This window comes from Asterias rubens, chromosome 7 (assembly GCF_902459465.1).
Source record: "Asterias rubens chromosome 7, eAstRub1.3, whole genome shotgun sequence".
Taxonomy (NCBI): Eukaryota; Metazoa; Echinodermata; class Asteroidea; order Forcipulatida; family Asteriidae; genus Asterias; species Asterias rubens.
In genome coordinates this window covers 21,065,587-21,093,317 of record NC_047068.1, presented here as the reverse complement: position 1 = coordinate 21,093,317, position 27,731 = coordinate 21,065,587, and the positions used below count along the sequence as shown (strand labels likewise).

Below are 27,731 nucleotides of genomic sequence, written 5' to 3'. Positions count from 1 at the left end.
CTCATCACCATGAAAGGTGATATGTTAATAATTATTTTTAGTAATAACCAATAGTGTCCAATGCCTTTAATGAAAATTCCTAATACCATGTGAATCTCGTAGAGGGATCATATCACAAGACGGTCCATTTGAACCTGTAAATAATCCAGAAGTATAACAATAATCTTGCAGTTTTTATACATCTACAGAAATGTAGCAATTTAATAATAAAAAAAATCATTCACTAAATTCTTTTTTATAATAAGACGATATATTGCATCAGTAGTTAATATAAAATACTCTTTAAAATACATGTGAAATAAATACTACAAAGAGTGAAGAACTCACAGCTTGACAGATTCGTCATTGTTTATACAAAATTTGTTTCATCTATGCCACCTCATCTTGAACTGAAAACTACTTTTGGGGGAAAGTTTCTTCATTCCTGGGGTGAGAGTTACTGCTGACAACAAGGATTGAAACTGGAAATCAAATGTTTGGGAGGTATTATTAAATGAAAACAACCTTTCCACACATTTGTTCAAATCTACTGCAAGGATTCGATAAAATAACAAAACAAAAACATTTTCTGAGACTTAATTTTAAATTAATGAACAATTAGCCTGATCAAAAATGTAAACCTTTACAATCCACAAAGTTAACTCATTTATTTTATCAAACTCGAGGTTTAGATATTATTTAATTTTTAAAAAGGACACCCACAACTCATTAACTATTCAAAACACGTTTTGATGCACGGGTACCATGAATATTTGCAAAGAAACTAAAGCACTTTTTAGAAGTGGTGCACGGACTGTTAATTGGATATATTTTTTACACAAGCATTCATTCATGTAGCAGGCCTGCGGCTGAACATGGAACCTTGGAATTACGACCTTTCACAAATTTAAAGTTACATGAACAACACGACACATGCACTCTCCATGATATGATACACAGGCTGCCGGCAATTTCACAAAGAGTTGGGACTCGTCTTATGTCGAATCAGGACTTAGGATTAATCTTAAGGTCTGCATGCTACAGTGCAGGGTTGGGACTCATCCTAAGTCCTAAGTTTAGTCTTAAGTTAGGAAGAGTTTTGTGAAATCGGCAGCTGGTGAGATAACAAGGACATTATATTTTAATGACAATTCCTAATACCATGTGAACCTAGTAGAGGGGTCATATCGCAAGGCGGTCAATTAATCGGTGAATAATCCAGACGTATAACAATCTTCCAGTTTTTATACATCTTCAGAAATGTAGCAGTTTAATAATAATAAAATTCACTCAGTTCTTTTATATAATAACACATTATTGCATCAGTAGTTAATATAAAATAGTCAAATAGTTGTACTTAAGAGTCAGGTTAGGTAAATATTTGACATGTGCTCAGGGTAAAAAAAAATGAATTTTGTTTTAACTTTGTGGGTGTTTTCAAGATCAAGATCAAAATCATACCAAGTAGGAAAAACATCACATCTGCTTTTACCGGTCGAGCCAACAATAATATTTATAATGTATATAAAATTCTAGAAAAAATAAGGTATTCAAAAGCATTACTGGGATGAGATTTTCCTGATAATGAGGGCACCACACCCTCCTGATATTGGTCATGGTGCCCGCTTAATAATGGGTGGCACCACGCCCTCTTTATAATGGGTAGCAACACGCCCTCTGTCACCAGTCGCAGGATCCATCCTTCCATCCATCCCTCCATCTCTCATCCACTCTAGAGCAATCAAACTCTGGCTTGCCAATCCTTCGGCTTACGTCATTGTGAAGCTGACAGAACCACTGTGAGAGACGGTGACGACTGCTTGTATCCGGCTGGTTTGTTTTTAATCTGTAATGAGTCGTAAAAAAAGGAATGAGTTGTAACACAGATTGCTTATAATTTTTTAACAATTCAGAAAATACATGGTGGAGGGCAGTGTTTGTATGCTGTATTTTCCCTTGATTTCTTAATTTATTAAAAAACACAGCAACACATAGCCGAGTTTCAGGCAATTCAGTTGCAACAACTTGTTTTCACATTCCAAGTCAATTGTAATGTGATAATTTACTCATATATACATATATAATCAAAGTATTTTCCCTTAATTATACGGAGGAAAGAAACAGAGCTTGCCATAGTCTCTGTTGCCCTTGAGATATTTCCATTTACTTTGGGATTTCCAATCCACTTCGCAAAATTAAAACTTTAATTTAAAAAGGACCTTGCCCACTCAAGTTCCCCGTTCTCTCAATCTTGGTGGGCACTAAAAGATTTGCTTTGTCAACATTGGCCATGTCATAAAGTTTCTTTGCTAAAACTGCAAATAATTGCTAAGGGTACCCTCGCATTAATCTACCAAGCTTATCAAGTTGCTAAGCAACTTTTGTGCTTAGCAAGCAGTCTTGACATAATTTTATAAGGCCATGGCTATTCTTACTTTTCCCTGAGATCTTCGGCGCATACGTCACAGGGAAATAACTTGGAGAAGAGATTGATGAATTGTCCCATTTCACTCTGTTGGTTCTTTGAGGGCTCCTCTGGGTAATATGCTGCCATCGTATGAAGGAAGGACCAGGTATTTCTGCCCAGCTCTTCTCGGTCTAAGGGGCACTCCGGATTAACTGCTTCTTTTGATTCACTTGTTGTTGGTTTCTGGAAACCAAATGATCATTTATATACTATGATGATTAAGACCTACATATACTATGACGTTCGTTTGGCTATCATAGTGGAGACGATAGCGGAACGAACCTCATAGTTCTAGTACATGTAGGAGTAATTAAGACCAATCTAAAAATTACATGGGGTAAAATCAAGGAATGGAAGCATATTATGCTTAAATCATAAAAGCATTTCAAATATAAAAATAGAATTAATAATAGTTCCAATGTAAGACTTAATCCTTTGTGGTAAGTTTCCAAATTAATATATTTTATGATCAAGTCAACTGCAAACAACAAGATAATTTTACATTTAATTAAAAATTTAAATTATTAAAACTAATTAAAGTTATAACTACAATTTTTTGGTACATAAAACTCATAATATAAAGTCATAAAGAGCAGACATTCAATGTTCATTTTTTAGCAACTATACATTTGAAAAATTTGGCATTGCAATTGTTTTAAAATGTTACTTAATTAAATCAATGCAATCAGACATCTATACTGTATAATACAGACGACAGACATGTCAGAGTTTTGAATGTTATTACATCATCATTAAATGGATTATGTAATCATGAACTGCATTTCTGCATGATGATCATGAATTGCAAGCGCGTCTTGATGCAAAACTGAACTATTTCTTAAAAATATAAAACAAAATAATACAATACCCCATTCATCTGCATCCCTGGTGGCATTGCTACTCCTTGTCCCTTTGCAAATGATTTAAAGTCTGTACACGCTCTACAGGGCTTCCCTGAAGCTGTTTTCTGTTCGGATTTGGATCCCACATTGAAGTCCATGGAGGCTGCCATCTTGTACTGCGCCCTCTATAGTTAAAGATTGTCCAATGTTGCAAAATAATAGTATGGTACGATGTCAACGCTGCGAAGACATGTAAATTAAGTCTGGGTGCCCGACTTGCCATGCACGATAAGAAATTTCCGTGGTTTTGCGCAGAGCAGAGAAAGTTTATAAAAAATACAACCAGATTTCTGCTATTTTTGAACGTGTCAATCGCCAAATTCAGTGTCATTTAGATTCTTTCTGTACTTTGAGCTTCTCCCATTACATTATGTCAAAGAGAGGTATGTAATAAGTGTTTAAAATACATATCTCCTAACTTCAATTTCAAGTTCTTGTTTCGTCGCTTTATTTTTGTTCAAACTTCAATTTCTTTCATTCATCATGTTCTTTGATCGAATCCTTCTTCTGAGCATTCAGTGACATTGAATCAAATGTACCATAATGTTTATTTTTGTATACTGTCATGCTTGAAGTTAAAAAATAATTTAATTGACATCTGATTTTCTGAGTGATTGATTCATTTTTGTTTTAATATTTATAAACACAAAATTATTGAATAATACTTAAATTTTCGGAAAGGTTTCCGTATGGCGCCACCACTTTTTCATTCGAAATAAAATAATATAGTATCTAATTTACCTGATTTACCTAAGTTAGGACAAGTAACTGGTCCTAACTCGAGATAAGACTAGTCCTAACTCTTTGTGAAATCCACCCCTGGTCATTGCTTTGGTGCCCTTGAAGTAGAAATTTACAATTTCCTCATAGAGGGTGCCCTTAACCAAGGAGAAAATGCCCCGAGGTGCCCTTGCCCAGACCTGCTTGCCCTTTTAAAATTGAAGCACCAGGCCTGCCATTTTATACAGCTGTGTGCATCTACGATACATGTACGTACAGCTGTGTGGGTTCTCATCAAAGCCTGTTCAGCATCTACATACCCAGCCCAAACTAGGACAGGAGTGCCGCGGCAGTGCATGTACTCTTTTTAACAAAATTGACTTTTCGGTCGTACTACTACATGTATCTTGGGTTTGGGTCCTTGGTGTAGGCTTAATTAATTAAATAAATGATAAATTAAAACCAGCGAAATCTTCATTCTCTGATAAAGCTAACATGTCCTGTTTTTTATTGATAATCTAGGAGGAGGCCGAAAAGGAGGTCATAAGGGGCGAAATCGTCGCTTCAACAACCCAGAGGAAATTGATGCACAGCTAAGGGATCATGAGTGGAGGGTAGGTTATAATTCAACCAATCAGCATTCAGTAGAAGTCCCCTCTACCAATCACATTTGTACATCATTCTTTTGGTATTTTTGTCCTGTTTGATATGTTTGAAAAAACTTCAGATGGAATAAGCTTTTAATGGTGATTGACAATACACACAAACCGACAAACCTCAAAATTCCATCCGTTGCTTTTGATTGTTTTTGTTTTGTTTTGTTTATATTTCTTTATATATATATGAATAGGGTAGGTGGCCTTAGCTTTCGATCCAATCCGGACCTTCTTCAGAGGCATAAAACAAGTACAAACAAATACATATCCATTTATAGAAAAGGAGAGGGGGAAAGGGATTAAGGAAAGGATCCAGAAAGAAGCGGGGAAAAAACAGCCAATCATAGTTTCTATTTCAGAGACAATATTGGTGGCTATGAACCAATAGGAGTGAAGTGGCGAGGACAAAGGATGGGTTACTGGACCATAAAAGTGGTAAATGTATTTTTTGACAACAATGCAGGGAGACATGAAAGGGTAGGATTAGAGAGCAAGTTGCATCATGATGCAACTAACAATGGTCAATTAATAAGAATATATATATATAATTATATATATTTTTTTTTTTTTTTTTTTTTTTTACGAAACATGTACAAATGTATTTCTTTTTTACATTGATTCCTCACAGCCTAGGATTACACTTTATGGTTATATGAATCTAAAAGCAAAACTCAAGTTTCAGTTGAGGTATCTCTTTTTCAGGTCTTGAACTTCGTTCTTGAAGGGGCACATAAATTTTCCTCTGATAAGGGGCACTTAAAAATGTAAATTTTTCTTGGAACTTTGCAAAGGGCACCACAGCAAAATTCACAGGGCCTTAGGGCACAGCTGTTATCGTGGTTGCTATGGATTTTTTTGAGGCATGCTGTTTCCTAAACTTGTTGTTATTGCTGTTGTTGTTATTAATGTGAAACCTGATGTTATTGAAGAGTGTGATGAGCAAGTGGTTAAGAGCATCAAATTCAAGTTCTGGTTTTGACACTTGTGTCTTTGAGCAAGACACTGCTTCTCTTCATCCAGGGTATAAATGGGTACCTGCAAGCAAGGGTACATGTAGAAGTTGATATTGTGTATGAAAACGCCTTTGGAACGCTATGGGTGCCCAGGTTGCGCGCCCAGGTTGTACACTCCCAAGGGAGCTGAGAAAGATTAAGGAATGTTATTGGCCCAATGACCAGGGCACTAATGTAGAGTGCATTAAGGCTGTTTCTGTGAAATGCCCTATATAAGAACTTCTTATTAATATTTTGATTGTTATTTTTATGTTTACAGGAGCCAGGAAAAGAAGGAGAAGGAGGAGATGGAGCTGATGCACCAAAACCCTTCAAGACAATATCAGACACAGACTCAGACGAGGACTCAGATGATGAGGTCAGATGCTAGTCTTTTGTTTGTTTGTCTGCTTGTCTACTTGTCTGTTTAGATGATCTTCCCTTGAAGGGAACTCTAAATACGTCCATAGGGGGATACAAACACCAAGCTGGCAACAGCCAATCTCTCTCATACATGTACAAATGGTTTAACGTCTATGATAATGAAATTCACAAATCAAGAAATTGCGGTTCATTGTGAAATCAGTGGTTTGTACATATTGCAAGTCCTTCAGTCCAACCACCGGACTACAGTGACCACTGGTCAACACAGAGGTGTAAGGGTACCTAAACTCAACATTCAGTTTGATATCCAATTGCTAAAACCTACATTGATTATTTAATCTTTCGATTTTGATATCAATTTGGTAGTTTCAGATTCTGTTTTGAAAGAAAAAGTTAACAGGTACCTTTTGAGTATTTATGCATGATTTTGTTCAAAATGTGTATACTCTCACTGATCAGGACGGGTTTTACCATGGTGTATTAACAAAACTATATTTTGCATTTCAGATTGCCCCTAACAAAGGAGTGAGTCACCTCATAGATATTGAAAACCCAAACAGGGCAACAAATAAAATGAAGAAAGCGTCCAGGGTTGATGTGAATGAATCAGGAACCACTGCATTGTCTAGACGAGAAAGGTGAGTCTAGTTCTGTACATAAGGTCCATCCATATTGCATTGCATTGTCGTAACCTTTATGTGCATGATGCCCTAAATGATTGCCATGTTGTACTGTTCAAGATCTTGTTGGAGGGACACCATCATGCTTTTTACAAAAACACAAGGTTCATGTATTCTTAGTTATTAGTTTTTAGCACTTAGTTTTTTCTCCAAACCTTAGATTTAGTCATGACGATGATTGGTTTGTCTTTCCAGCGAAGAGAAAGATTCCGAAGTAGCTAAATGTGAGAGAACAGTGAAATGTAAAATGACTGGATGTTATTCCCCAGGAAATAGAGTAATGTGGAAAGGGCTTTGGATTTAATTCAGTGGATAACCAGGTGAATTTTCACTTTGGTGTGAAGTCCTTACTGCGTCCTTGGTAATAATTAATGCCCTACTTCATCTGTTCATTGCCAGGGAAGAGATAGAGAAGACCGAGGCTCGGGAGAGATTTGCAAAACTTCACAAGGAAGGCAAGACAGTGGAAGCCCAAGCAGACCTCGCACGGCTAGCGATCATCCGCAAACAACGGGAAGAAGCAGCAAAGAAGAAAGAACTCGAAAAGAAAGGTCAGTGACTTTCGGTTTTCTGAGATTGTCAAACGTGTCCAAATTTCATGACTCTGCTTATCACAGATATCTGCGCTTGCAATCACCATTCTTCACAACAGTACCTAACAGCAAAATGAAATTCCCTCTTTTTTCCAACAGCAAAAGAAGCCAAAGCAGCCGCTTCACAGAGGAAAAAATGACAGCCCGGAAACTTGTAGGTAATTAATGATAAATGTAATACATTGTAATATTAAACAAAATTAAATAATGGTTGATAAACCTTTCAATTGTTTATGTGGGTAACACAATCAGAAAACTTTGCGGTTTCTACTTGTGTTTTCGTAGAACTTGTCAAATATTTCACAGCAAACACAGGGCATGGTGGCCGAGATTATATTTAAGGGGGACTGTCATCAAGATCATAGCAGGCTTGTGGGTGTGCATGGATATATGAACCCTAACATATGAACTATGAACTCTATACTGCATTCCGTTCATAGAAAAATATCCCGGAGAGCGCTGTGCTCGGTCCCCCTCTGCGATAGGCGTGTATGGCAAAATGGCATCGCACTTAATCGTTTCTACTTGTTTTCATTGGTCAGTGTTCATCGCACGCACAATTACACATTCGGCGTTCTCCGGGTTCATCTCTATGATGCGTGTACATGTGCTGGTTGTCGTGGCTGCGGATACGATTCTTTGGATGAGTAAATTCAGTCCTGTAAAAAAAAAAAAATAAACCACAATTGCATGTACCGTCACATAAAGAATAAATACTCGCTGTGCATAAATCAATTTTATCTTACATGTCTTTGCGCTTGTTCAAATAAAAACAGTTAACTTTTAAATGCATGTTAAACTTGGTCCGGAGGGTTTTCCTGATTTTTAATTCTGGTTCAGGAACCATTTTGAGCCACACGCCCTTTGGTCTTTGTGGTTTTTCAATATCAACTTGTGCGCATAAACACATGCATTTTCAGCAGTAAACCAATGGGGTGATTCTTTTCACCTCAGTGATTGTTTCTGATCTGCCTTAACAATTTTCTCAGACTTTACTGATTTTAATTAGGGGGAAATGTTTCATGGAAAGTGAAAGGTGGTTAATATACAACTACAAGTATACATTGTAAGCAAGGTATGACAATGAAACATTTTTTCTTTACATATTAGTCAATCCGTTGTTTTTATTCAGTATTTCCTTCCATTGTATGTAATTTTTTAAGGGTAATTAGGTTATATTTTTACATTGTTGAAAATACTTTATTTGAGCATGAGTCCCAACTGCTACTTAACACAGATTGGGTTTCTAAAATTTCTCATGTTTTATTTACAGGCAACAGTACATTGTATGTGAACGCTTAATGCATGTGCGCCAAATTTTGCAAAACACCAATTTAAGATATTTTCCAGGTTTCTTTCTGTTTAAACTTTTTCAAGACAGAGATACTCTAAAATAAAAACTGGTTGTGAAATTCTGGTCCAATAATTCATGGTGGCAATCGCCTCCATGCCCTTTGAAATGTTTAAGCAAAAAAGTCTGATTTTCCATTTAAGAGACTGCCTCAAAATAAGATACATTGTCTTCTCTTACAAGAATAAAGTACATGCTTAAGGACAGATAATGTACAATTGTAACTTAAATTGCCTGTAAAATTTGTGCGACCTCAGACTTGTGTTTCATAGATTTTGTTGAATATTTCACAGCACACAAAGGGCATAGTGAAAGAGATTTTTATTAACAATGTGCATTTTGAGGAAACAACCACTAACTTGGTTTTGAGAACGTTTGATTGAATTGGGTGAAACAAAATGGCTGCTCCATCAACAGATTTAAATAACTACTGGAGATTTATGCATACATATTGGTTTTTAATCCCGTATTAAAGAAGTAAAATTGTTATGTTCTTTGTCTATTTATCATTATTTGCTTTGTTCTTCTGATCATTAAAAAGTAAAAGACAATTTAGTTTTGTTGATGTAATTTTATTTGTATGTCGTTCTTTCTCAGTCTTGTTCCAAACATGCATCTTCATTGCATCCAAACTTTTGAACAGTGTACCCGAGTGTACCTCAGTGGTTGAAGAAAATCCTGTTTGAAGAATATTGGTGCAAATCAAAACTTGAATACCTTCTGGTCGATCAAACAATCACACTGTTTTGTACTTTCACTTTAAAATTAAAACTTGGTTTTAAAAATTTGAAACTGCATCAAAATTATTTCTCCAGTTGATCTGTCATTTCAGGAATGGCCTGCAAAGAGAAAAGAGCAAAATAAAACGTTATTGTAATAATAATATGTGACGAAAATTTCAATAATATAAAGTAATAAACCACAAGGGAAACTGACCGGGTTATAAAATAAGTTGGGGTTGAACAAAGAACATTGACCAGAGCTGGACTTGAACCTGCCACCTCTTGAATAACGTGCCGACCCACAACCAACTGAGCTATCTAGACCTATGTTGGCATCTCCCTATTTTGTCAATATCTTTGTTTGGATGTATTAAATGTTATATATGTGTATGGTTCATGTCACACGAGCCAGTTCCAGGCAATTTCCAAGAAGAAAAAAATGACCACATTTGGGATCACAAGACACACTTGAAAAATGTCCTATGAGAAAGGAGTACATGTAGTTCTCACAGTTCAACGTAGTCGCACATACTTTGCAGGAAAATACTGAAAGTTAAAGGCCTTGGCTGTGCTACAAGAAGCCACAATTGTTATTATTTTTGGCCACCAAAGTGGTCCTACAGCATGCAGTGCAGTCGGTTGCCTCGAAAGTGCCTGTAAAAGATGCCTTGTATGACCAGCCATTGATTTCACCAAATTCTTCCTAACTTAGGATTAATCTTAGGACCTGGAACAAATTAAATTCCGTATCCATAGATATGAGTGTAGGATTAATCCTAGCGTTTTGTGAAATCGGCTGCAGGCACTTACTAATACAGACTGCCAGATGGGGTCCTGTTCTTTAGTCAATGCAACCACAAATACTTGTCGTATTGCCCATCACTAACGCCTTACCTTGAATAGGTCAGCCACCAGACCAAAGTCTGCTACTTGGAATATAGGAGCTTCTGGGTCTTTGTTGATGGCTACAATCACCTTACTGTCCTTCATACCAGCAAGATGCTGAATGGCTCCAGAGATACCAACAGCGATGTAAAGTTCCTGCAGAATGGAGTAGAAAAGAAACTCCAAATTATTGGTGAATGGCTGAGATAGGAGTCTTAGTTTGTACCAAAATTCTTCTAAGTAGCAGTTTAATTAAACCATCAAATTCGAATTCTTGTGTTTAAGTCATCAGAGGATGGGTTTAAATCCCTTTGCTTAAGTGCTTCTCTAAACCCAGGGGTATATTAAAATGGTTACCTACGAGGGTAGAGGCTAATATTGTGTTTAAAAAAAGCATTTAGAGAGCATAGCAGCTCAGAGTGCTGACTACTCCCCAGGGAGCTGAGACAGACAAAGGTTCAGGCCTGATACTTCACAGAGGCAACAAAGGCGACTGCCCCGATACCCCTTGGTCATTGCCTTGGTGCCCTTGAAATGCTCCAGTATACTATTACAATTTCCTCATATGGTGCCCGTTAACAAGGAGAATATGCCTTGGTGCCATTGCCCTTTCAAAATTGAAGCATACAGGCCTGAAGGTTTACCAGGTGCTGTGGCACAAAATAATAATAAAAGCCAAACTCCACTAAGCGATAAGACCAACTTGGTTCTTTTACATGCAATACACATTAGGACCATACGTACATAAACAGCTCTAGAGATTTCAAACAACTTACTGGGGCAACGATCTTTCCGGTCTGTCCAACCTGCATGTCATTGGGTACAAATCCAGCATCTACTGCTGCTCTAGATGCTCCCACTGCGGCGTTCATCTTATCGGCAAGCTTGTAAAGGAGCTCAAAGTTTTCACCATTCTTCATGCCACGTCCTGCCAAGCGCGACAAAAGGCAAACAAAGAGACATTCAGACCAATTAAAAACTCACTTCGCTGTAGTAGTGAAGTAAATAAAGGAAGTCCCCTTATAGCAATAGCATATTTTATCAAATTTTTCAATGATCATTATTAATTAGTTCTCAAGTTTTATTTTGTACAGTCTGCTTATTTTTATATTCTTTCCATTCTTGTCTCTGCCTCATTCGACCTCATTCTATGAACATTGATCCTTACCTCCTGAGATGACTTTGTCTGCACTAGTCAGTTCTGGCCGGTCACTCTTGCTGAGTGACTGGCTCTGCCAAGTTGACAAGTCATTGGTGACACCTGGATCCGGAGCTGATAATGAAAGAGAAATATTTAAATTTGAAACACTTGTCTTAATGTCAGAATTCACACAAATACTTTGACAAGGAAATAATTTCAACCAAGAGTACAAATTCACATTAGGATGAATATATATTAAGCTTCTTTATAGCTGGAGGCTTTATGGCTGTTGGACTGAACTGGACACAACAACACTTACTTCTACCATCTGTTTAAAAACAATGGTCGGTCATGCCGCCTTTGGTTATAGCGGTCCCTAAGGAATAAACTTCCCAAGAAGTTCATTAGTCTGACACAATGATGAAATTCCACGAAATTTTGAAAACTTAACTGTTTAGAGGTATTTAACTTGTTTATTGCTGAATCATTATTGTTCAGCGCTTTGATCTAGTGTCTAAGATTTGTGCGCTTTATAAGAACTCTGTATTATGATTACCTTGCTCTGAGCTAGCTGAGCCACTACCAGCTTCCACTCCCTCAAACGATGTCCCTCGTACACTGAACACCTTGACTGAATCTAAGCTACGAATAGTTGATAAAGCGTTTCCTAATACACAAAAAAAAAAAAAAAGTCAATGTAACATTTTAAAAATGCAAAATGTGTGAATAAAGATTCACCCTGTGTTCAGTTGTTTGTTAAAAATATTCAGCAAGATAACAAAAGTTTTCCCCTCCAATTCCTGCCCTTACATACCTGCATAAATAGTCCTGACAAACGTGTCTGGAGCTTCAATTCCAATGATATCTGAGATTGGTGCCACATCAAGTTTAGCGGCTAGCCTTGGGATCAAGTTCTGTTTTAAAAGAAGAATTGTGTGATTGTAATATCAGAAACAAAAGCACCACAACTAGCTGAATTCCTCTTTAGATCATAAGGTCACTAGCCAAAATTATCATAAAGAATCATACTTGAGAGTTGGTCATTGCTTCAAACAAATGAATTGGGGGTTTTATGTTTAAATTATTGTTTTCTTCAAAACTTAAACCAAAGTGATGAGTGAATAATTGTAAACATATTGTTGACATTTTTTATACAGCCTCCTCAGTCAAAGGTATCACAATACACATAATTCAATTAACCATCCGATGATAGTTTTATGTACCATGCTTAAATAAAAAGGCAAGAGCCAAACTTAGTGTTTAAACTAGACAATGTTTGGAGACTGTACCTTTCCAAATGCTGTAGCCCCTGATGTAATGTGTGTGAAGTTGAACTGTTTCTGTGTAGCCAGTAAGAGTGGAGTAAGAGCCTCGGGTAGGAACCCTTTATATGCTTCACTGTCTGCTACCATGATCTTACCAATACCAGGTACCTTGCTTAGCTCCTCAACAACCTGGGAGTAGAGGGATTAAACAACAAATTACTTGAGAATTTGCTAAGCACATAAAAATTCTGCTGAACAGAAACTGTTTACTAGGCAAAATTCCATAAGATTACAATTTTAGCAACCCAGTGGTGCCCTGTTTTGCTTAGAAAGGAAACTTGCTAAGCAGCATTTTCTTCTTTTATACATCTTTATGAAATGGGGCCCAGGCTAAGGCCACTCCGTAAGCACAAAACATTTGCTTACCTGCTTCATGAAATTGGGCCCTTGTCAGTTTCCTATTGGCCCACTAACTGTGTAGAATTTCGTTTGGATAGTGCCCTCTCTGAACTTCCTTCAGCCCATGTTAATTTACTGTTTGGGAGACACAAACACATGGGGACGAAATCCCATAAGTGATACCGGCTAAAAAACTGTATCACTTTACCCACAGGATGGTACCAATACGTATGATTGAACTTTAGCCCTTACCTTACTGCAGTTGGTACCAGCAATGAGACATGATACCTCCCCTCCCACCTTGGCGGCAGCGGTCAGCGTGTTGAATGTGATTGGTATGACGCTCTCATTGTTGTGTTCAACGATGACAAGAGTGCTGTTGTGACGACTCGTCAATGAAGCACACTATCATCAATGAATGAATGAAACCAAAAGTTTAGTTCATTAGGTCTGTTGATAATATTGGCATATTGTGGGCGAGCAGGGATATGGATAAAGAACTCTTAAAGCTCAGCAGAGTGTGGGTTCGAGTCCCAGTCGTGGTCTTGGTGTCCTTTACTTATCGGATGATGAGGCGTAAAGCCATATAGGTCCCAAGCATACCAACCCAAGTGTTGCGGTCCCTCGCCGTCAACTCATTTTCGTGCCGTCAACTCATTAAATTTACATGAAAAATCTATAAAAGGGGCACGGAAGTGTTAAGTCTGGGCTAAACTACATATTTCTCATGGTTTTCGGTAAAAATTCATTCACAAAAACGACTTTGTGTTGATAAAAAAAAAAAGTACCAATCATTGACATCTTGGGCCAAGACTAATCAATGTGAAAAAGCAAGATGGCGGCCGACGGTTTTGCTGCTACGAGATAATTTTTTTCACGCGAAAAAAACTCAATTTTTATTCCGAAATATGACCTAAAAATTACGCGAATTCTCTTTGAGCTGATACTTTACAGTTCTATGCTTCTTTTGTGGATTTTAAATGTATATTGGAGGAGTTGACGGCAAGTTGACGGCGCAAGTGAGTTGACGGCGAGTTGACGGCAAGTAGTAGTAGGACCCAAGTGTTGTACTAAATGTAACTGCAGTGCAAGTAAAAGAACCTGGCCAGTGCACTTGTTGAATTGCAACTTGAAGTGAGGGGTTGGCCCGGATCATGTTCCTGGCTGGTCTGATCGACAGCTACATTTGAGAATTGTACAGTTGCGTCGGGAGGAGAGGGTTAGTTATTGAACTAATCGACAGCACCTTAAAAATTAAGTTCTGCAAACCATTCAATAAATATCGTGCTAAAATTAAAAAGGAACAGGTATCATACTTATTTATTTAATTATTACTTGGGAAACAAATGGGGAGATTTCTGACACATACATTTAGTAAACTATACTATTTACATAAGATTTAAACACTTAGTTTGAGTAGACTTACAATACAATACAACGCATTCATTGTTCAACTTTCAACTTTCAAGTTGAACTTCGTTCAACATCTTCATCATGCAAATTAATCATTTCATTATTTTGTTTTTGTTGGGGGGAGGACTCTAGATAAAGAAGCATGATCACTTACCGATTGGGTTATTCTTCGAGAAGAATGTCTTGCAATCAAACCAAACATTTTTGCTGTAAATGTTTACTTTCAATGGGTTGAATATGGTTGATTTTATAAGAGAAATAATTTTACGCAACCGGTCGGTCGGCTGAGCTGTTGTGTGTGTTGCGTAAAGAAGTGTAAGCGCCCTCTGCAGCTCCATCTAACTAAAATATAGACTGGACAGACAATAACAACCGAGGGCGCCGTTGCAATTTATCATGTGTTGAAAATTATCGCGTTTTAGCACATGCAGCAGGCGAGGTTCCTTCCATCTGGTCTCAGGAAGTTCTTACAAATCTGACAAAATGAGTAGACCACGGAACGAATATGATTATGGGGATGATGATGTAAGTATTTTTTAAGGAATGGGTGATAATTAATTATCATTCCATACTTGGAAGGCCATAGTTCTTAGATACAAAATGTGGTCGGCGTTTTGTGAGTCAACCCGTCCTTCTTGAATAATTTGTATTTTGTATAGCAACTCAGACAGTATTTTTGCAAACTCGGCACCAGCTATGAGCAGCTACCTAGCAAAGAAACAAAGATATGCACATGATCACGAAGGTATAAGCTTTCAGAAAATATGAGTTTTGAATAGGTTTTGTAGTTTCCATATTTTGAGAAATTGAGGATTTTTTATTTAAATTTATGTGTAAAACCTCAACTTTTTGTAACAAAATAAAATGAACGATATCAAAACAGTTTAAAATATCAATCAAATTCTATTAAATTTAGTACCTATCAATTCCTCAGACCTTCCTATACAAAAATATCAACATATCCCACGTGACCTTAGGCTATCGAGGCCACAAGAGGGCTCACTTTAAAAAACCCATTTTCGACACAAAATCGATTGAGTTTTCCCGCGACCAAAAATGGGCTCTCTGTTACGCGCTCATTTTCTTATTTTCAACTCTGTTTTTTCATTTAGAATTCCAATCAATCGAGAAAAAACTGCTCAATTGTGAAAGGAAATGTCTTCAGCTAACCACAGATGATTTTGTACATCAAAATTCCCACTTAAATGATGTCTTTTGGGTGATTTTTCACAAGCACTTTTCGTGGTCAAACAGATACAAATCACGATTGAGGCCTTTCCGTCGACCTCCCTAAAAGTACCAGATGCAGCCTCAAAAAAGGATGCAGGAGGGGCCGGGGATGATCGATGATCAACTGATATTTTTCATTATTTGGCCTATTAAATGGACAAAAAATTAATAAACAAGCTAGATGTAAGTTGTAATATTGTAACCAAAACAGAAACACAATAACCAAACATAATTTAATTTAAGCAGCAAAATCGTAACGTTAAAAAGTGATTTCAAACAGAAAGACTGCATACATGTACAACTGAGCACCGCAGCCAACCAGCATGCATGCATGCACAGAATAGTGCCTCCATGGTCCTTTAATTCGCCTTTAGCAAAAAATGCTTTAGAGGTTAGTGGTCCATCGTCAATCATGTTCAAAGCCCAATACATCCAGACCAGAAAAGATGCTGCATTTCGCTGTCAGAGATGCAAATTCATGAGAACAATGTTTTAATAACACACCGAGTGTACAGCAAAGTGTCTGTGATTTTTTTTTTTCTTCACGAAAGTTTTGGGTGCGAGTTGCCGAAGTTTCTGGTAGTCTAGTAGAGTGATAGAAATCCTTTAGAAAGTGTTGGATGGATACATAAATTCTTCTCATCATTTAAAATAATAGGGGCTTTCAAATTTAAAAAACAAAATATACGAATACGTCTTTGAATAAACCTTGGCGGATGTCTTCTTTTCTTTTTCTAAATTACAGTATGAGTACCAAGGGGATGGCCACGAAATGCACACTGGTAAGTATTAAGGAGTCTCAACTCTTTTATGTTCTTCAAACCCATTTTGTAAGGCAATTGTCCAATAGTAAAGCCGAACAAATTATTGCTTAGAATCCCGCCTGAATGGGAAGCTACCAACCCATTTGAAAACATCTGTACTATCAAAACTAAAAAGAACACTGCATTGTAGAAGTGGAAAGTGCCTATGTCAATTTCATCGCCCATAGAAAGTGAAAACTGTACAGTGTCCAATACTAACAACTAGCAGTCAAATCTAGCAAGGTGCAGGCTTAATATCTGGCTAATATTATAATTTCCCTCCTCTCGATTTATAGGTGACCCGCGCAGAGACCTAGCCTACGAGCAGTCGCACACCTACTCTGGCAGCTCTTACATCCTCCCTGATGAGATCAAGAGCTTCTTGCAGTTCTTCCAGCGAAGTATCAATGACAACCAGCTCTTTGAGATTGGCCACAGCTATGAGAGAGAGTAAGCTGTGTTAGCTGTGTGTTTGTTTGTCATGTGGGTTCGCTCACAATTATTACACAATGTACCTCAACGAGCTTTGGTTTTTCTGATCAGTGGAGTGTGGGTTCGAGTCCCGGTCATGATACTTAAAAAGTTTTAAAATCTTTAACAGTTCAGGCCTCGAAATAACCACGGCACCCACAGCAATTGTGGATGCCCTGTGCTATTATTGTGGATGCCCTGTGCTATTATTGTGGATGTCCTGTGCTATTATTGTGGATGCCCTGTGCTATTATTGTGGATGCCCTGTGCTATTATTGTGGATGCCATGTGCTATTATTGTGGTGCCATGTGCTATTATTGTGGATGCCCTGTGCTATTATTGTGGTGCCCTGTGCTATTATTGTGGTGCCATGTGCTATTATTGTGGATGCCCTGTGCTATTATTGTGGTGCCGTGTGCTATTATTGTGGATGCCCTGTGCTATTATTGTGGTGCCATGTGCTATTATTGTGGATGCCCTGTGCTATTATTGTGGTGCCATGTGCTATTATTGTGGATGCCCTGTACTATTATTGTGGTGCCATGTGCTATTATTGTGGTGCCATGTGCTATTATTGTGGATGCCCTGTGCTATTATTGTGGTGCCCTGTGCTATTATTGTGGTGCCATGTGCTATTATTGTGGATGCCCTGTGCTATTATTGTGGTGCCATGTGCTATTATTGTGGATGCCCTGTGCTATTATTGTGGTGCCATGTGCTATTATTGTGGATGCCCTGTGCTATTATTGTGGTGCCATGTTCTATTATTGTGGATGCCCTGTGCTATTATTGTGGTGCCATGTGCTATTATTGTGGATGCCCTGTACTATTATTGTGGTGCCATGTGCAAGGTTCCTGTACAAATTGGCATTTTCCTCATAGAGGTTCCCCCTTACCAGAAGGAAACTGCTGTGTCCCTTCAAGAGAGAAGTTCAAGGCCAGACAGTTGAAAAACAACCCTTTTGCTTGGTTTATAGTAGGATATTCACTGCTAATTATTCTTCCCTCTGGTACACAGATTCAACAAGCTGACCGAGCGATTTTTCAAGAATGCACCGTGGCCCGATGCAGAGAGTATCCAAGCAGTGGTAGGAAATGGTGAGTCTAATACACAAACTTTCCTATATAATCATTAAATCCCCATGGGATAAGAAAGGGAACCACACTAAGGACCAAAAATCTAGCTCCTGGTATAGTAGACAATTCATGCTTAGCACAAGCTACATGTACGTCACAGGTTAAAAATAAAAACTTGTGGTTGTGCTTATGCAGACGTAACGTTACTTAGCATTCTTTCACCAGTTTCCAGCTTTTACAACATAATTGAATTCGTGAATCATTTAAAACAAAACAAACTGTACAGTGAAGCTTTTCCATGTCCTGCAGAAAAAAAAGCATGCAGGGTGGGATTGATTCAATAAATTGTTTCTGATCTATTTCCAGATCCGGTGTTCAACATATTGTACAAGGAGTTGTACTACAGGCATATCTATGCTAGAGTCCAGGTAAGTGGTTTCAAACAGTAATGTGGTTTTTGTCAGTTATCTAACCCTACACATTGTGTTTATTATGAAATACATTGTAATTGATGTCATGTTATTTAAGCACTCAACTCCTCATATGTCTCCTCTTGGTATTATTAATTTCTGGTAATGAAAGAAGATGAACTTGCTTGACAACAGACAGCTAAGGACTGAGGTTTTTTCCTGATTTGACCAGCTGTTTTTTCTGCTCTCCTTTGTAGAACGGACCATCGCAAGAGCAGCGTTTTGAGTCGTACTACAACTACTGTAACTTGTTCAACTTCATCCTGAGTAAGTAGGATTTATTGACACATAAACACATTTAGATGTGGAAGGAAAACCCACACAATCAGTGCCAAATGTCATGGCTCTGCTTACCTCAAGCAGAGAACAGCACTTACAGAAGCATGGAATCCTGCGCCTTTGTCAAGCATATTTCTCTGGTAAGTCATGAAGTCGGGACCAAGGTAGGGACTGAAAACCTGATCTACATGCAAGGCTCCGGTCTGAGGTAGGATTCGAACCGCGGTCCAAAGAGGTGCAAGGCAGGTATAGCCGCCACTGAGATTTATTGAAAGTTGACAAACTAGTCCCTGGCGAGAAGACGAGGGAATTTTTTTTTTTTCATTTTAAATGCATGTAGGATGCAGAATGTGCAGGGGAATAGTGTTTGTATCTTATAAAACATTACACAAAACCTTGCACGTAGATGCATACAGAGGACACAGAACAGATGCGGATAGCGCTGTGCATTTGGAAAAAATATCCTGATCAAAGGCTGTGGGACATTATTGACAAACTAGTTCCAAGGGGAAAACGAGAGAAAGTTAGTTTTCATTGTAGATGCATTTTGGACCCAGAATGTGCAGGGATACAAAACCTTACACTTTTTTTCTCACTTTATCCTAGATGCTGATGGCCCTGTGCATCTGGAGTTGCCTGATCAATGGCTGTGGGATATTATTGATGAGTTCATCTATCAGGTAACTTTATGTCTTGTTTATTTAGCGTTGTGGGTACACCATCGACCTTATCGCAAATATTTTGTATGCTCGCCAATCAAGTTTGATCGCTAGCAAGACCAGCATGCAGCTCATTCAACAGTTAGCATTTGCAATGGGTATTTGCGAAAAGGTCTATGTGTTAGCTACTTCCTGAGTAGATTATGTTCTTTTAAGAACTTGTCTTGCTAAATATTCTACTATCGCGAAGTAGATTTTTTGGAACCCAGGAGACTTCTCTACTACCGCACAGTAGATTTTTCGGAACCCAGGAGACTTCTCAGTTCTGAAAACTGTAAGAACTGTCCTGCTTGTTAAGTACTACCTTGGAGGAAGGTAGGAAATCGACCGGGACTACTACTTTAGCTTAGTGAAATGAGGGGACTTCTTGTTTCACTACTCTTGAGTGAGTTCTTAATTGTTCTCCACATTCTGACTAGCTGAAACAGTTGCTTTATAAGTCTTTACAATGTCCAGGTCAATTTGAAAGTGACCCGGTCAAAAGGGTAATTTTTTACTTTAATTATAAACGGTTTTATTTATTAGTTGTACTTGTTTATGTTTTTGTTCAGTTTCAAGAATTCAGCAAGTATCGCAGCAAGCTTCAAGGAAAGACTGAAGAAGAAATCGCTATCCTTAGTAAAAACCCAAAGGTGAGAATACTTTTATTGTGAAACTGAAGGAATACAAACATTTTGTTGCCTTACCTTGTCTGTAATTTTAACAATAGTTGAATCTGCTGCATCATGGGGGGGGGATAGATCCTGCAGCAGCCCCTCGTCTCTGGAACTCTTCACCACCATTCATTAGGTCGTGCACCAGTATATCAACATTTAAGGAATGGCTAAAAACTCATCTGATGGGAGTTGCTTTTAATAATTCCTTCGGTTTTTGTTTTTTTATTATCAAATGTTTCCAACAAGTCAACTGATGCCAATTAGTCTTTGTGAATTTGTATCGCATTCACATGAAGAATGAACCAGGCTTAGTCTTTCGTACAAGAACAAATTAGAAAGCCTGTTCTTTTTATGACTTGTCTGTTTTTTTAACTTATAGATCTGGAATGTTCACAGCGTACTGAATGTGCTACACTCTCTTGTGGATAAATCTAACATCAACAAGCAGTTGGAAGTGTACGCCAGTGCTGGTATGTGAAGTGTTCATATTACCTGGGACATGGTTTTTAGCATTGGTGACCTAGTGTTATTTTTATCAACATTCACATAACACAGCTGGTAGTTAGAGCAAACTTTGGGTTAAAAGAAGTGACATTTCATTGGATTAGAGAAGAGTTCGGTCATTCATTCTCTATTGCTTTATCAGCAATCAGACCATATGATACAACTACCCTTTCAAAACAATTTATGGGTATTCATATTTTAAATAAAAATGATCCATATTAGGCATGATATTATTCCTACTTTCGTCTGATTTCTGATTTGTTCATCCTTGGGAAAATCTGAAGAATTGTGATTAAATAGCCTGTTTAGGTACATGTACTTCAGTCCTAAAACTTAATAAATATTCCTACTTTTTTCCCAAGCATCAAAAAGCATGCCTGTTTTTTGTGCTTGTTTCCATTGCTCTATAACATGTAAGCAGGTTAAGTACATAAGTTGCAAAGCTAGCTCAGGTGTTATAGCACCAGCATCATAATCATGAGGTAGCAGGTTCAAATCAATTATTTTTATTCTCCCTACAGGAGATCCAGACAGTGTGGCTGGGGAGTTTGGCCGACACCCACTCTACAAGATGTTGGGCTACTTCAGCCTTATCGGACTCCTCCGTCTGCATTCACTCCTTGGGGATTACTACCAGGCCATCAAAGTGCTGGAAAATATCGAGCTTAACAAACAAGTAATAATAATAATAGTCAGTTTTTATATCGCGCTTTTTAACACCCGAAAGGCTTTTCAAAGCGCTCCAACATCTTTATCCCTTATCATTATCCCTGTTCACGGGGCCATTTTATTCATTCCTTGAACCATCTCGTCAATAAATGTGTAACTGGGTTTGTTTATGGCATCAAATTATAGTGTTAGGATAAAATACTGAGATGAGTTAAATGTCGCATAACTTCAACTTCAATCTCACTGGTTTGTCTGTATGTTTGTGTCTCCCTTACAGACCCTGTACTCCCGGGTACCAGCCTGTCAGGTGTCCACCTACTATTATGTGGGTTTTGCCTACCTGATGATGAGGAGGTATCAGGATGCCATACGTAGCTTCACAAACATCCTGCTGTACATCCAACGCACTAACCGTATGATGCCACCAGGCTCATACCAAGTGGATCTGGTAAGATATTCCTGCTACTTTAGTCTGATTTCCGATTTTGTTTTGCCTTTTGAAAAATTATGATTAAATAGCCAGAAAAGTCTCATAGGGCCCACACTATTTTTTAAACATGTGGGTCATGCCTTGTACTCAATAAAATGTTCCCACTTTTGTCCATGAATCATATATCATGTACAGGTAAGTGAGGACACTAGGTGTCTCTTACAGGCAGCAGGGTTGCTGTTTTCCAATTGGCTGGCTTATTTTATTTGTCGACTTTTGTCAGGCTTGTTTTCCGACTGCCCCTAGATTGGTGCTAATATCTTGCTTTAAGCAAAGCCAGTTTTTCAGAAAGTCTGAGTGAGTTTGATGATATGAACTCCACTGTCTTTTTCTATTTTTCTATGTAAGTTTTATGTGACTTTGGAAAACAACAACAAATAGAATCTTTAGAGTTGATGAATGTTTTGATTTTTTTTCCAAACTCACAGATCAAGAAGATCAATGATCAGATCTACACATTGCTTGGCATTGCCCTGACCCTTCACCCGATGCGCATTGACGAGAGTGTCCACATGCAGCTTAGAGATAAGATGGGAGAAAAGCTGACCAAAATGCAGAGGGGGTAAGTCTGATAGAACTGCCCCAGAAATTTCTCACTTAAATAAATTTTAAAAGCCTTTGTTTAGGCATTTGAAAGCACACATATTTGTGCTACAAAGGGTGTTTTTCTTTCATTATCTCTTCATTGACTTCAATGACCAATTGAGTCAAAATTTATACAGTTTCAATCAAATGTTGGGATACACCAAGTGATAATACTAGTCTTCAACAATTACAAAAGATGTCCTGGGGTCAATTTCAGAAAATTCCTTAGCCGAGTAACTTGTCCTTTCTCTAGAAAAGACTAGTCTTAGCTCTTTGTGAAATCCACCCCAGTGCCTTTAAAAATTGCAGACCAATTGACGGAGTCCTTGATATTGATCTTGTTTCTAGAGAGATGCAAGCATTTGAAGATCTGTTCACCTTCTCCTGTCCTCGCTTCTTGTCTCCTGTGCCACCAAACTACGAGGCCCAGCAGGGGAGCTTCCACAATGAGCCGCTCAAGCTGCAGATGAAGGTGTTCAGGGAAGAGATTCAACAGCAGCTGGCAATACCTACTATTAGAAGGTTAGTGTTTCTTCCATCTAAAGACCTTTCTATTGCAACGTCACTCACAGCCCGAGTTTTTGCCAACCGAGGTTGAAAAACTAAGGAAAGTCATCAATGCAAAGCAATAACAAATGGTCACATTTGGTGTGAATGTCACACATCTATTCAAAAATTGTGTTGAGTTTGATGGAAATAAAGCAAACAATCATATGACATATTTTATTTAATTGACAGCTCGCAAAAAAATGTCTTGCTCTCATTCTGGCCATCCATGCCAACCAGCTAGACTCGACTAGGAAAAAAATATACATTTGAACTAAAAGTGTTTACACATTGTTTTTCATCCTTGACATTTAACTGAATCTGATATTATTTGGATTCTTTTTAGTTTCTTGAAGCTGTACACCACCATGCCGATTTCTAAGCTCGCTGTGTTCCTTGACATGGTAAGAAACACAACTTTCATCAAAGACAGTCACATTTCGCACAATTTTTTCACAATGCATCAAAACATACCACACTGCATAGGCTCAATGCAGGTATCTGGCGTAAATCACAAGCTTCGAAGTGTGACGTCAGATTTTCAGGCTATGAGGATATGTGCACTTAGGGATCATGGATAAACTAAGAACGCGGCCGCCCGCGGTCAGACTCGTTCTAGAACGAGTCCGTCCCAAAATTGTCACGCGCCCGTCCCAAGATGGATTAAGCGCTTCACTGATTTTTAAGGTCTCTCATTATCGAACTCTATTGTTGGTGCCTTTTAGTGTTCAGATTACATGGACAAGGCAGCTCGCAAGTAAGCCACGAAGGGGTGAAGGATTAGTGTTTGCGGTCTAGCTCAGGTATACACCAGACAATGGGTTGGAGATGTCCATGTACAGCCAACCCTCGAGTTTGCCAAAGCCAATACAATAATATGGTACTGCCATAACAAGTTGAAGTGGTGACTTATTATTCTTAAATTTGAAATCATCGCCAACTTATTTTGTATCTACATCTAATTATTACATTAGGACCTGTGTTTACAGAGATGCTTACACTTACACGATTTGTTCCTAAAGGTACCGCGCAATCATGCTGACCGGCTCGCAATCACACAAAACACAACGCAAAATTACATCGTAGTACACAAACACACTATATCCAGCGACAAACTCACACACAGTGTTTTCAATATTCAGGCCTAGTAGTCTTGTTACTTTGCGTGCAACGAACTATAATGCAAGAAACATTGAACGCTAGAGGGCTTTCCTAAACAATGTGATATAGCGGGAGAGCCGCCCTCCGTTGGAAAATTTGCGCAACAGTTTACGAAATTAGTTACAACCGCCTTGAGATTAAGACTTTCGGGAGAATCTGGTGTCCGAAAATTGCAATACTAACCAGCGTACAATATTGACGCCGTTGCTGGTACCTTGGGCATGTCAACAAGGTGGTGAATTTTCAGCAGTTCCTTGGGAATATTTAGCATGTTTAAGAAAAACTACATAACGTACAAAAAAGGTATAGTTTTACCGTTTAATGTAAGATGTTTTTCCTAGTGATTTTGTTTTATTCTGTTGTATTTTGGGGGACTATTTTGCATGGCGGTCGTGCAAAAACGCACTATTTTTTATTTTTTAATATGCGGTTGTGTTTTGACTTATTGCGTGAAAAGGGCTAGGATTAATCTTTTTGTAACTTAAAAAAAAACTAGTCAAAATATAAACTAGACCGGAGACACAGTTATTATAATTTACATGGATCTTTGGTTGTTGTTTATTTATTGAAACGACAGTTTACGTAAATTGCAGTGGAAACAACTTGGGTTTATATCTACCCAGATAAGCCGATTATAACTACACAGTGGTTTTCGGCCTCACCATTGTTCCTTTGTTATACAGTGGGTCTTCCTCAAGACCCGGTGGTTGAGAAGAACGCGTTCCACTCCGTAGATTTTCTTTTGTTCAATTTGTCACGCGAAGGAACGCGTCGCGACCGGTCGTTCCCGTGACATAGTTTATCCATGGTCCCTAAATAAGAAACTGTTATTATTTTCTGAGAATCACCCAGTTCAGTGTCTTGGCTAGTCCTATCAATGAAGTTGGTCTTTGAAGGTTTTTTTGTTGTGTACTCGATTATTTGCTTTTTAAAGATACTTCTTGTCCAGTTCTTGACATTTATTTTCGTTCCATTTCCTCTATAGACTGAAGACGATTTCCGGACTCATCTGTTATGCTTTAAGGTAAGTTTATTCAGTTCTGCCACAATTAAACCATCACAGTAAAACAACCTTCCATAATTTCAAGTCCATTTACTCTCGGGCTGCATACTGCAAACAATGGTAGTACGATGGTGAAGGCGCTTCTGGTATTTCTTACAAAATAACCTTATACGGTATCTATTGCTTATTACTAATTGTTGATTCCTAAATTTTGATTGTCTCACAGCATAAAATGAAGAACCTAGTCTGGACTAAAGGTACTAGTGGTTTAGAAGGAGAGTTCCAATCGGCATCTGAGGTTGACTTCTACATTGATCAGGTATGGTGCTATCAAACACTTGAAAATAAATACCACCAGAACGTTTTGTATTTTTCTTAGTGCTAATTTAATCGAACAAAAATAACATTTTGTACTTGTCCTAGTGCTAATGTAATCGAATGTTAGTTTTGCATTTTCACTGGCACTTAAAAGCATCTGTAGTTTTGTACTTTTATTTGCACCAGGCCTGGGTTTTACAGTTTCTCACAGAGTTGCCCTTTTTTTTTCTTGTCTTTTCAAAAACGAAGCATCTTGCCTTCGGAACTGATGGTATTTTTTTGTCTACTATCTCTTCGGTGCCTTGATTCATCCCCAGTCCTGTGAAGGCAGGACAAATTTTCTTCTACAGTGACCTGACTGCCTTAAATTGTACTCTTTACAGCAGTAACAATTTTTCAGCACAATATTATCAGGCCTGATACTTTGTTCTTATGTGTGCAAGAAAGTTTTTCCCCAGTAAAGGGCACCTCTTTGAAGGAAATAAGAAATTGTACTGGAACAGACCACAGGGCACCAAGTTGACGGCCAGAGCATGGAGGCAATTACATCCGTTGCCCTTGGAACTATCAGGCCTGGAGTTTAGAAAAGTTGTCTCAACATGTTTTTGTTTTATCTACAGGACATGATACATATAGCGGACACTAAGGTAGCCCGTCGCTATGGAGATTTCTTCATTCGTCAGATACACAAGTTTGATGAGGTTCGTATAACGCAGATGAAAACTCTTTTTTTTTCTAAATTAATTATGTAAGCATTTATATATATTGAGAACATTCTAGAATACTATTGAAATGTTTGAGAGTACTCATTTGGGAGGAAGTGACTGAAAAGGTTATATGGAACCTGAATTCTTGTGTTTAATTTATATTTGTTTTCAGGTTTTATTTTATTTGATGACATTTGTTTTTGTTTTTTAACCCAGTTTAATCGCTCCATGAGGAAATCTTCCTTGGACCACCAACCTCGTTGAGATCCATCAAACCAGCTGCAGAAGTCAACATAAAATAAAAACGTTTTGAAAGTCTTCATACCCTCTCATTTATCTTTGCACATCGAGCATGAATACAACAGTTTTCTTCTTACCGAACTTACATTTATAAAATTGGCGTCTCAATAAACTCTAATACCAGGGGTTGATTCCACAAAGAGTGAGGACTAGTCCTAACTTAGGACACGGACTAGTCAAATGAGCGGATATGAAACGTACAAGGCTAGTCCTAAGTTAGGAACAGTTGACTTGTCCTAACTGGAAATAAGACTAGTCCTTACTCTTTGTGAAATCAACCTCTGATTGTGTTGCTGGTTTTTTTTGCAATGAAATGCATCCAAGTTCCTTTTCCAAAGCTAGTCTTAGGCTCTGACTCAAGCTAGAGGCTTCGTTATCAATTTTGAAGCAGTGCTTCATGAGCAACACGATCCATCAAAGAGCCTTGGGAAAGGTGTAGAAAAGGCACATTGGTTTGAGGAGTGAACTAGTTTGGCCTCTTTTTGGTGTAAAAACAAAATGAGCATTCATTAAGCTAAACATAAAGATGGGTTGAGAAATATATATTTTGTTTTGGGGGTTGAGAAACAGTTCTACAAACTAAAGAACACAAATCTGGAAGAATTAATAACGATATATATTATAATGGTCCATCTTTTCTCTCATGTTGATTTAAAAGCTTTCAAATTCTCCGGAAGATTATATGAAATAATGATGAATTTGATACTGGTCATAAAGTTATTTTTAAGCCAAGCCTCTGCATTTCATACAAAGGTTTTTCTGTTAAAGTTTAGGAGGTGTTTTTTTTCCAGCCATGTTCATAAATGTGTCAAAACAGCTACATGTGCATGTACAACAATTGGTGCCTGCCTATATATAAGAATTAGAAATAAAACGTTTTTTGTTAGCTAATGATTTAAAACAATCACAGGAATTCAAGTCTCACACCAAACAACAACAGTTATCGTCAAATAAAATACAATAAAAACAAACTTTCATATGTTTCATGCTTGTTATTGATTGTTCATAAACTGGAATTCTTATCTACCAATTGTTAGTATTATGGGGATACTCTGTGTGATAATTAGTGATTTGTATTGTATGGGCGTCAATCAAGGGAAGGTCGGAGGAAGTCGCCCTAACTTTTGTAGGGTGGGGGACACAATATCAAATGCCAGCCCCCCCCCCCCCATGTTTTGGGGGAGCCATTATTG

The 27,731-nt window shown here is 37.9% G+C and overlaps 4 protein-coding genes across 5 annotated transcripts; 2 read left to right on the top strand and 2 right to left on the bottom strand.

The window, feature by feature from the left end:
• Positions 1–6: 6 nt before the first annotated feature.
• Positions 7–3,458, bottom strand: LOC117292676 (FAD-linked sulfhydryl oxidase ALR-like). 2 transcript variants are annotated; one of them, XM_033774812.1, is made up of 4 exons: positions 3,315–3,451; positions 2,415–2,629; positions 1,753–1,825; positions 7–134 (listed from the first exon to the last, which is right to left on the bottom strand). In XM_033774812.1, the coding sequence occupies exons 1-4, from the start codon at positions 3,444–3,446 to the stop codon at positions 108–110; spliced, it is 447 nt and encodes a 148-aa protein (XP_033630703.1). In that variant the 5' UTR covers positions 3,447–3,451; the 3' UTR covers positions 7–107. The 2 variants fall into 2 exon arrangements, with proteins under 2 accessions (XP_033630703.1, XP_033630702.1); XM_033774811.1 differs by lacking the exon at positions 7–134 and having other exon boundaries at positions 1,017–1,825; positions 3,315–3,458.
• A 107-nt stretch (positions 3,459–3,565) lies between these two features.
• LOC117292607 (28 kDa heat- and acid-stable phosphoprotein-like) lies at positions 3,566–9,279 on the top strand. The gene is made up of 6 exons (XM_033774720.1): positions 3,566–3,731; positions 4,591–4,682; positions 5,997–6,095; positions 6,608–6,738; positions 7,180–7,331; positions 7,473–9,279. The coding sequence occupies exons 1-6, from the start codon at positions 3,719–3,721 to the stop codon at positions 7,511–7,513; spliced, it is 528 nt and encodes a 175-aa protein (XP_033630611.1). The 5' UTR covers positions 3,566–3,718; the 3' UTR covers positions 7,514–9,279.
• LOC117292606 (electron transfer flavoprotein subunit alpha, mitochondrial-like) lies at positions 8,465–14,848 on the bottom strand. Its single transcript, XM_033774719.1, has 9 exons — positions 14,704–14,848; positions 13,389–13,541; positions 12,762–12,926; positions 12,287–12,386; positions 12,029–12,139; positions 11,500–11,604; positions 11,108–11,259; positions 10,341–10,487; positions 8,465–9,563 (listed from the first exon to the last, which is right to left on the bottom strand). Exons 1-9 carry the CDS (start codon positions 14,749–14,751, stop codon positions 9,528–9,530), a joined length of 1,017 nt encoding a protein of 338 aa, XP_033630610.1. The 5' UTR covers positions 14,752–14,848; the 3' UTR covers positions 8,465–9,527.
• Positions 14,849–14,934: 86 nt separating this feature from the next.
• Positions 14,935–27,509, top strand: LOC117292807 (eukaryotic translation initiation factor 3 subunit L-like). Its single transcript, XM_033774971.1, has 18 exons — positions 14,935–15,074; positions 16,525–16,561; positions 16,879–17,032; positions 18,073–18,152; positions 18,498–18,559; positions 18,799–18,868; positions 19,487–19,560; positions 20,151–20,231; positions 20,635–20,725; positions 21,281–21,435; positions 21,706–21,876; positions 22,347–22,480; positions 22,852–23,025; positions 23,396–23,453; positions 25,196–25,234; positions 25,440–25,532; positions 26,152–26,232; positions 26,455–27,509. The coding sequence occupies exons 1-18, from the start codon at positions 15,033–15,035 to the stop codon at positions 26,500–26,502; spliced, it is 1,644 nt and encodes a 547-aa protein (XP_033630862.1). The 5' UTR covers positions 14,935–15,032; the 3' UTR covers positions 26,503–27,509.
• Positions 27,510–27,731: the final 222 nt, after the last annotated feature.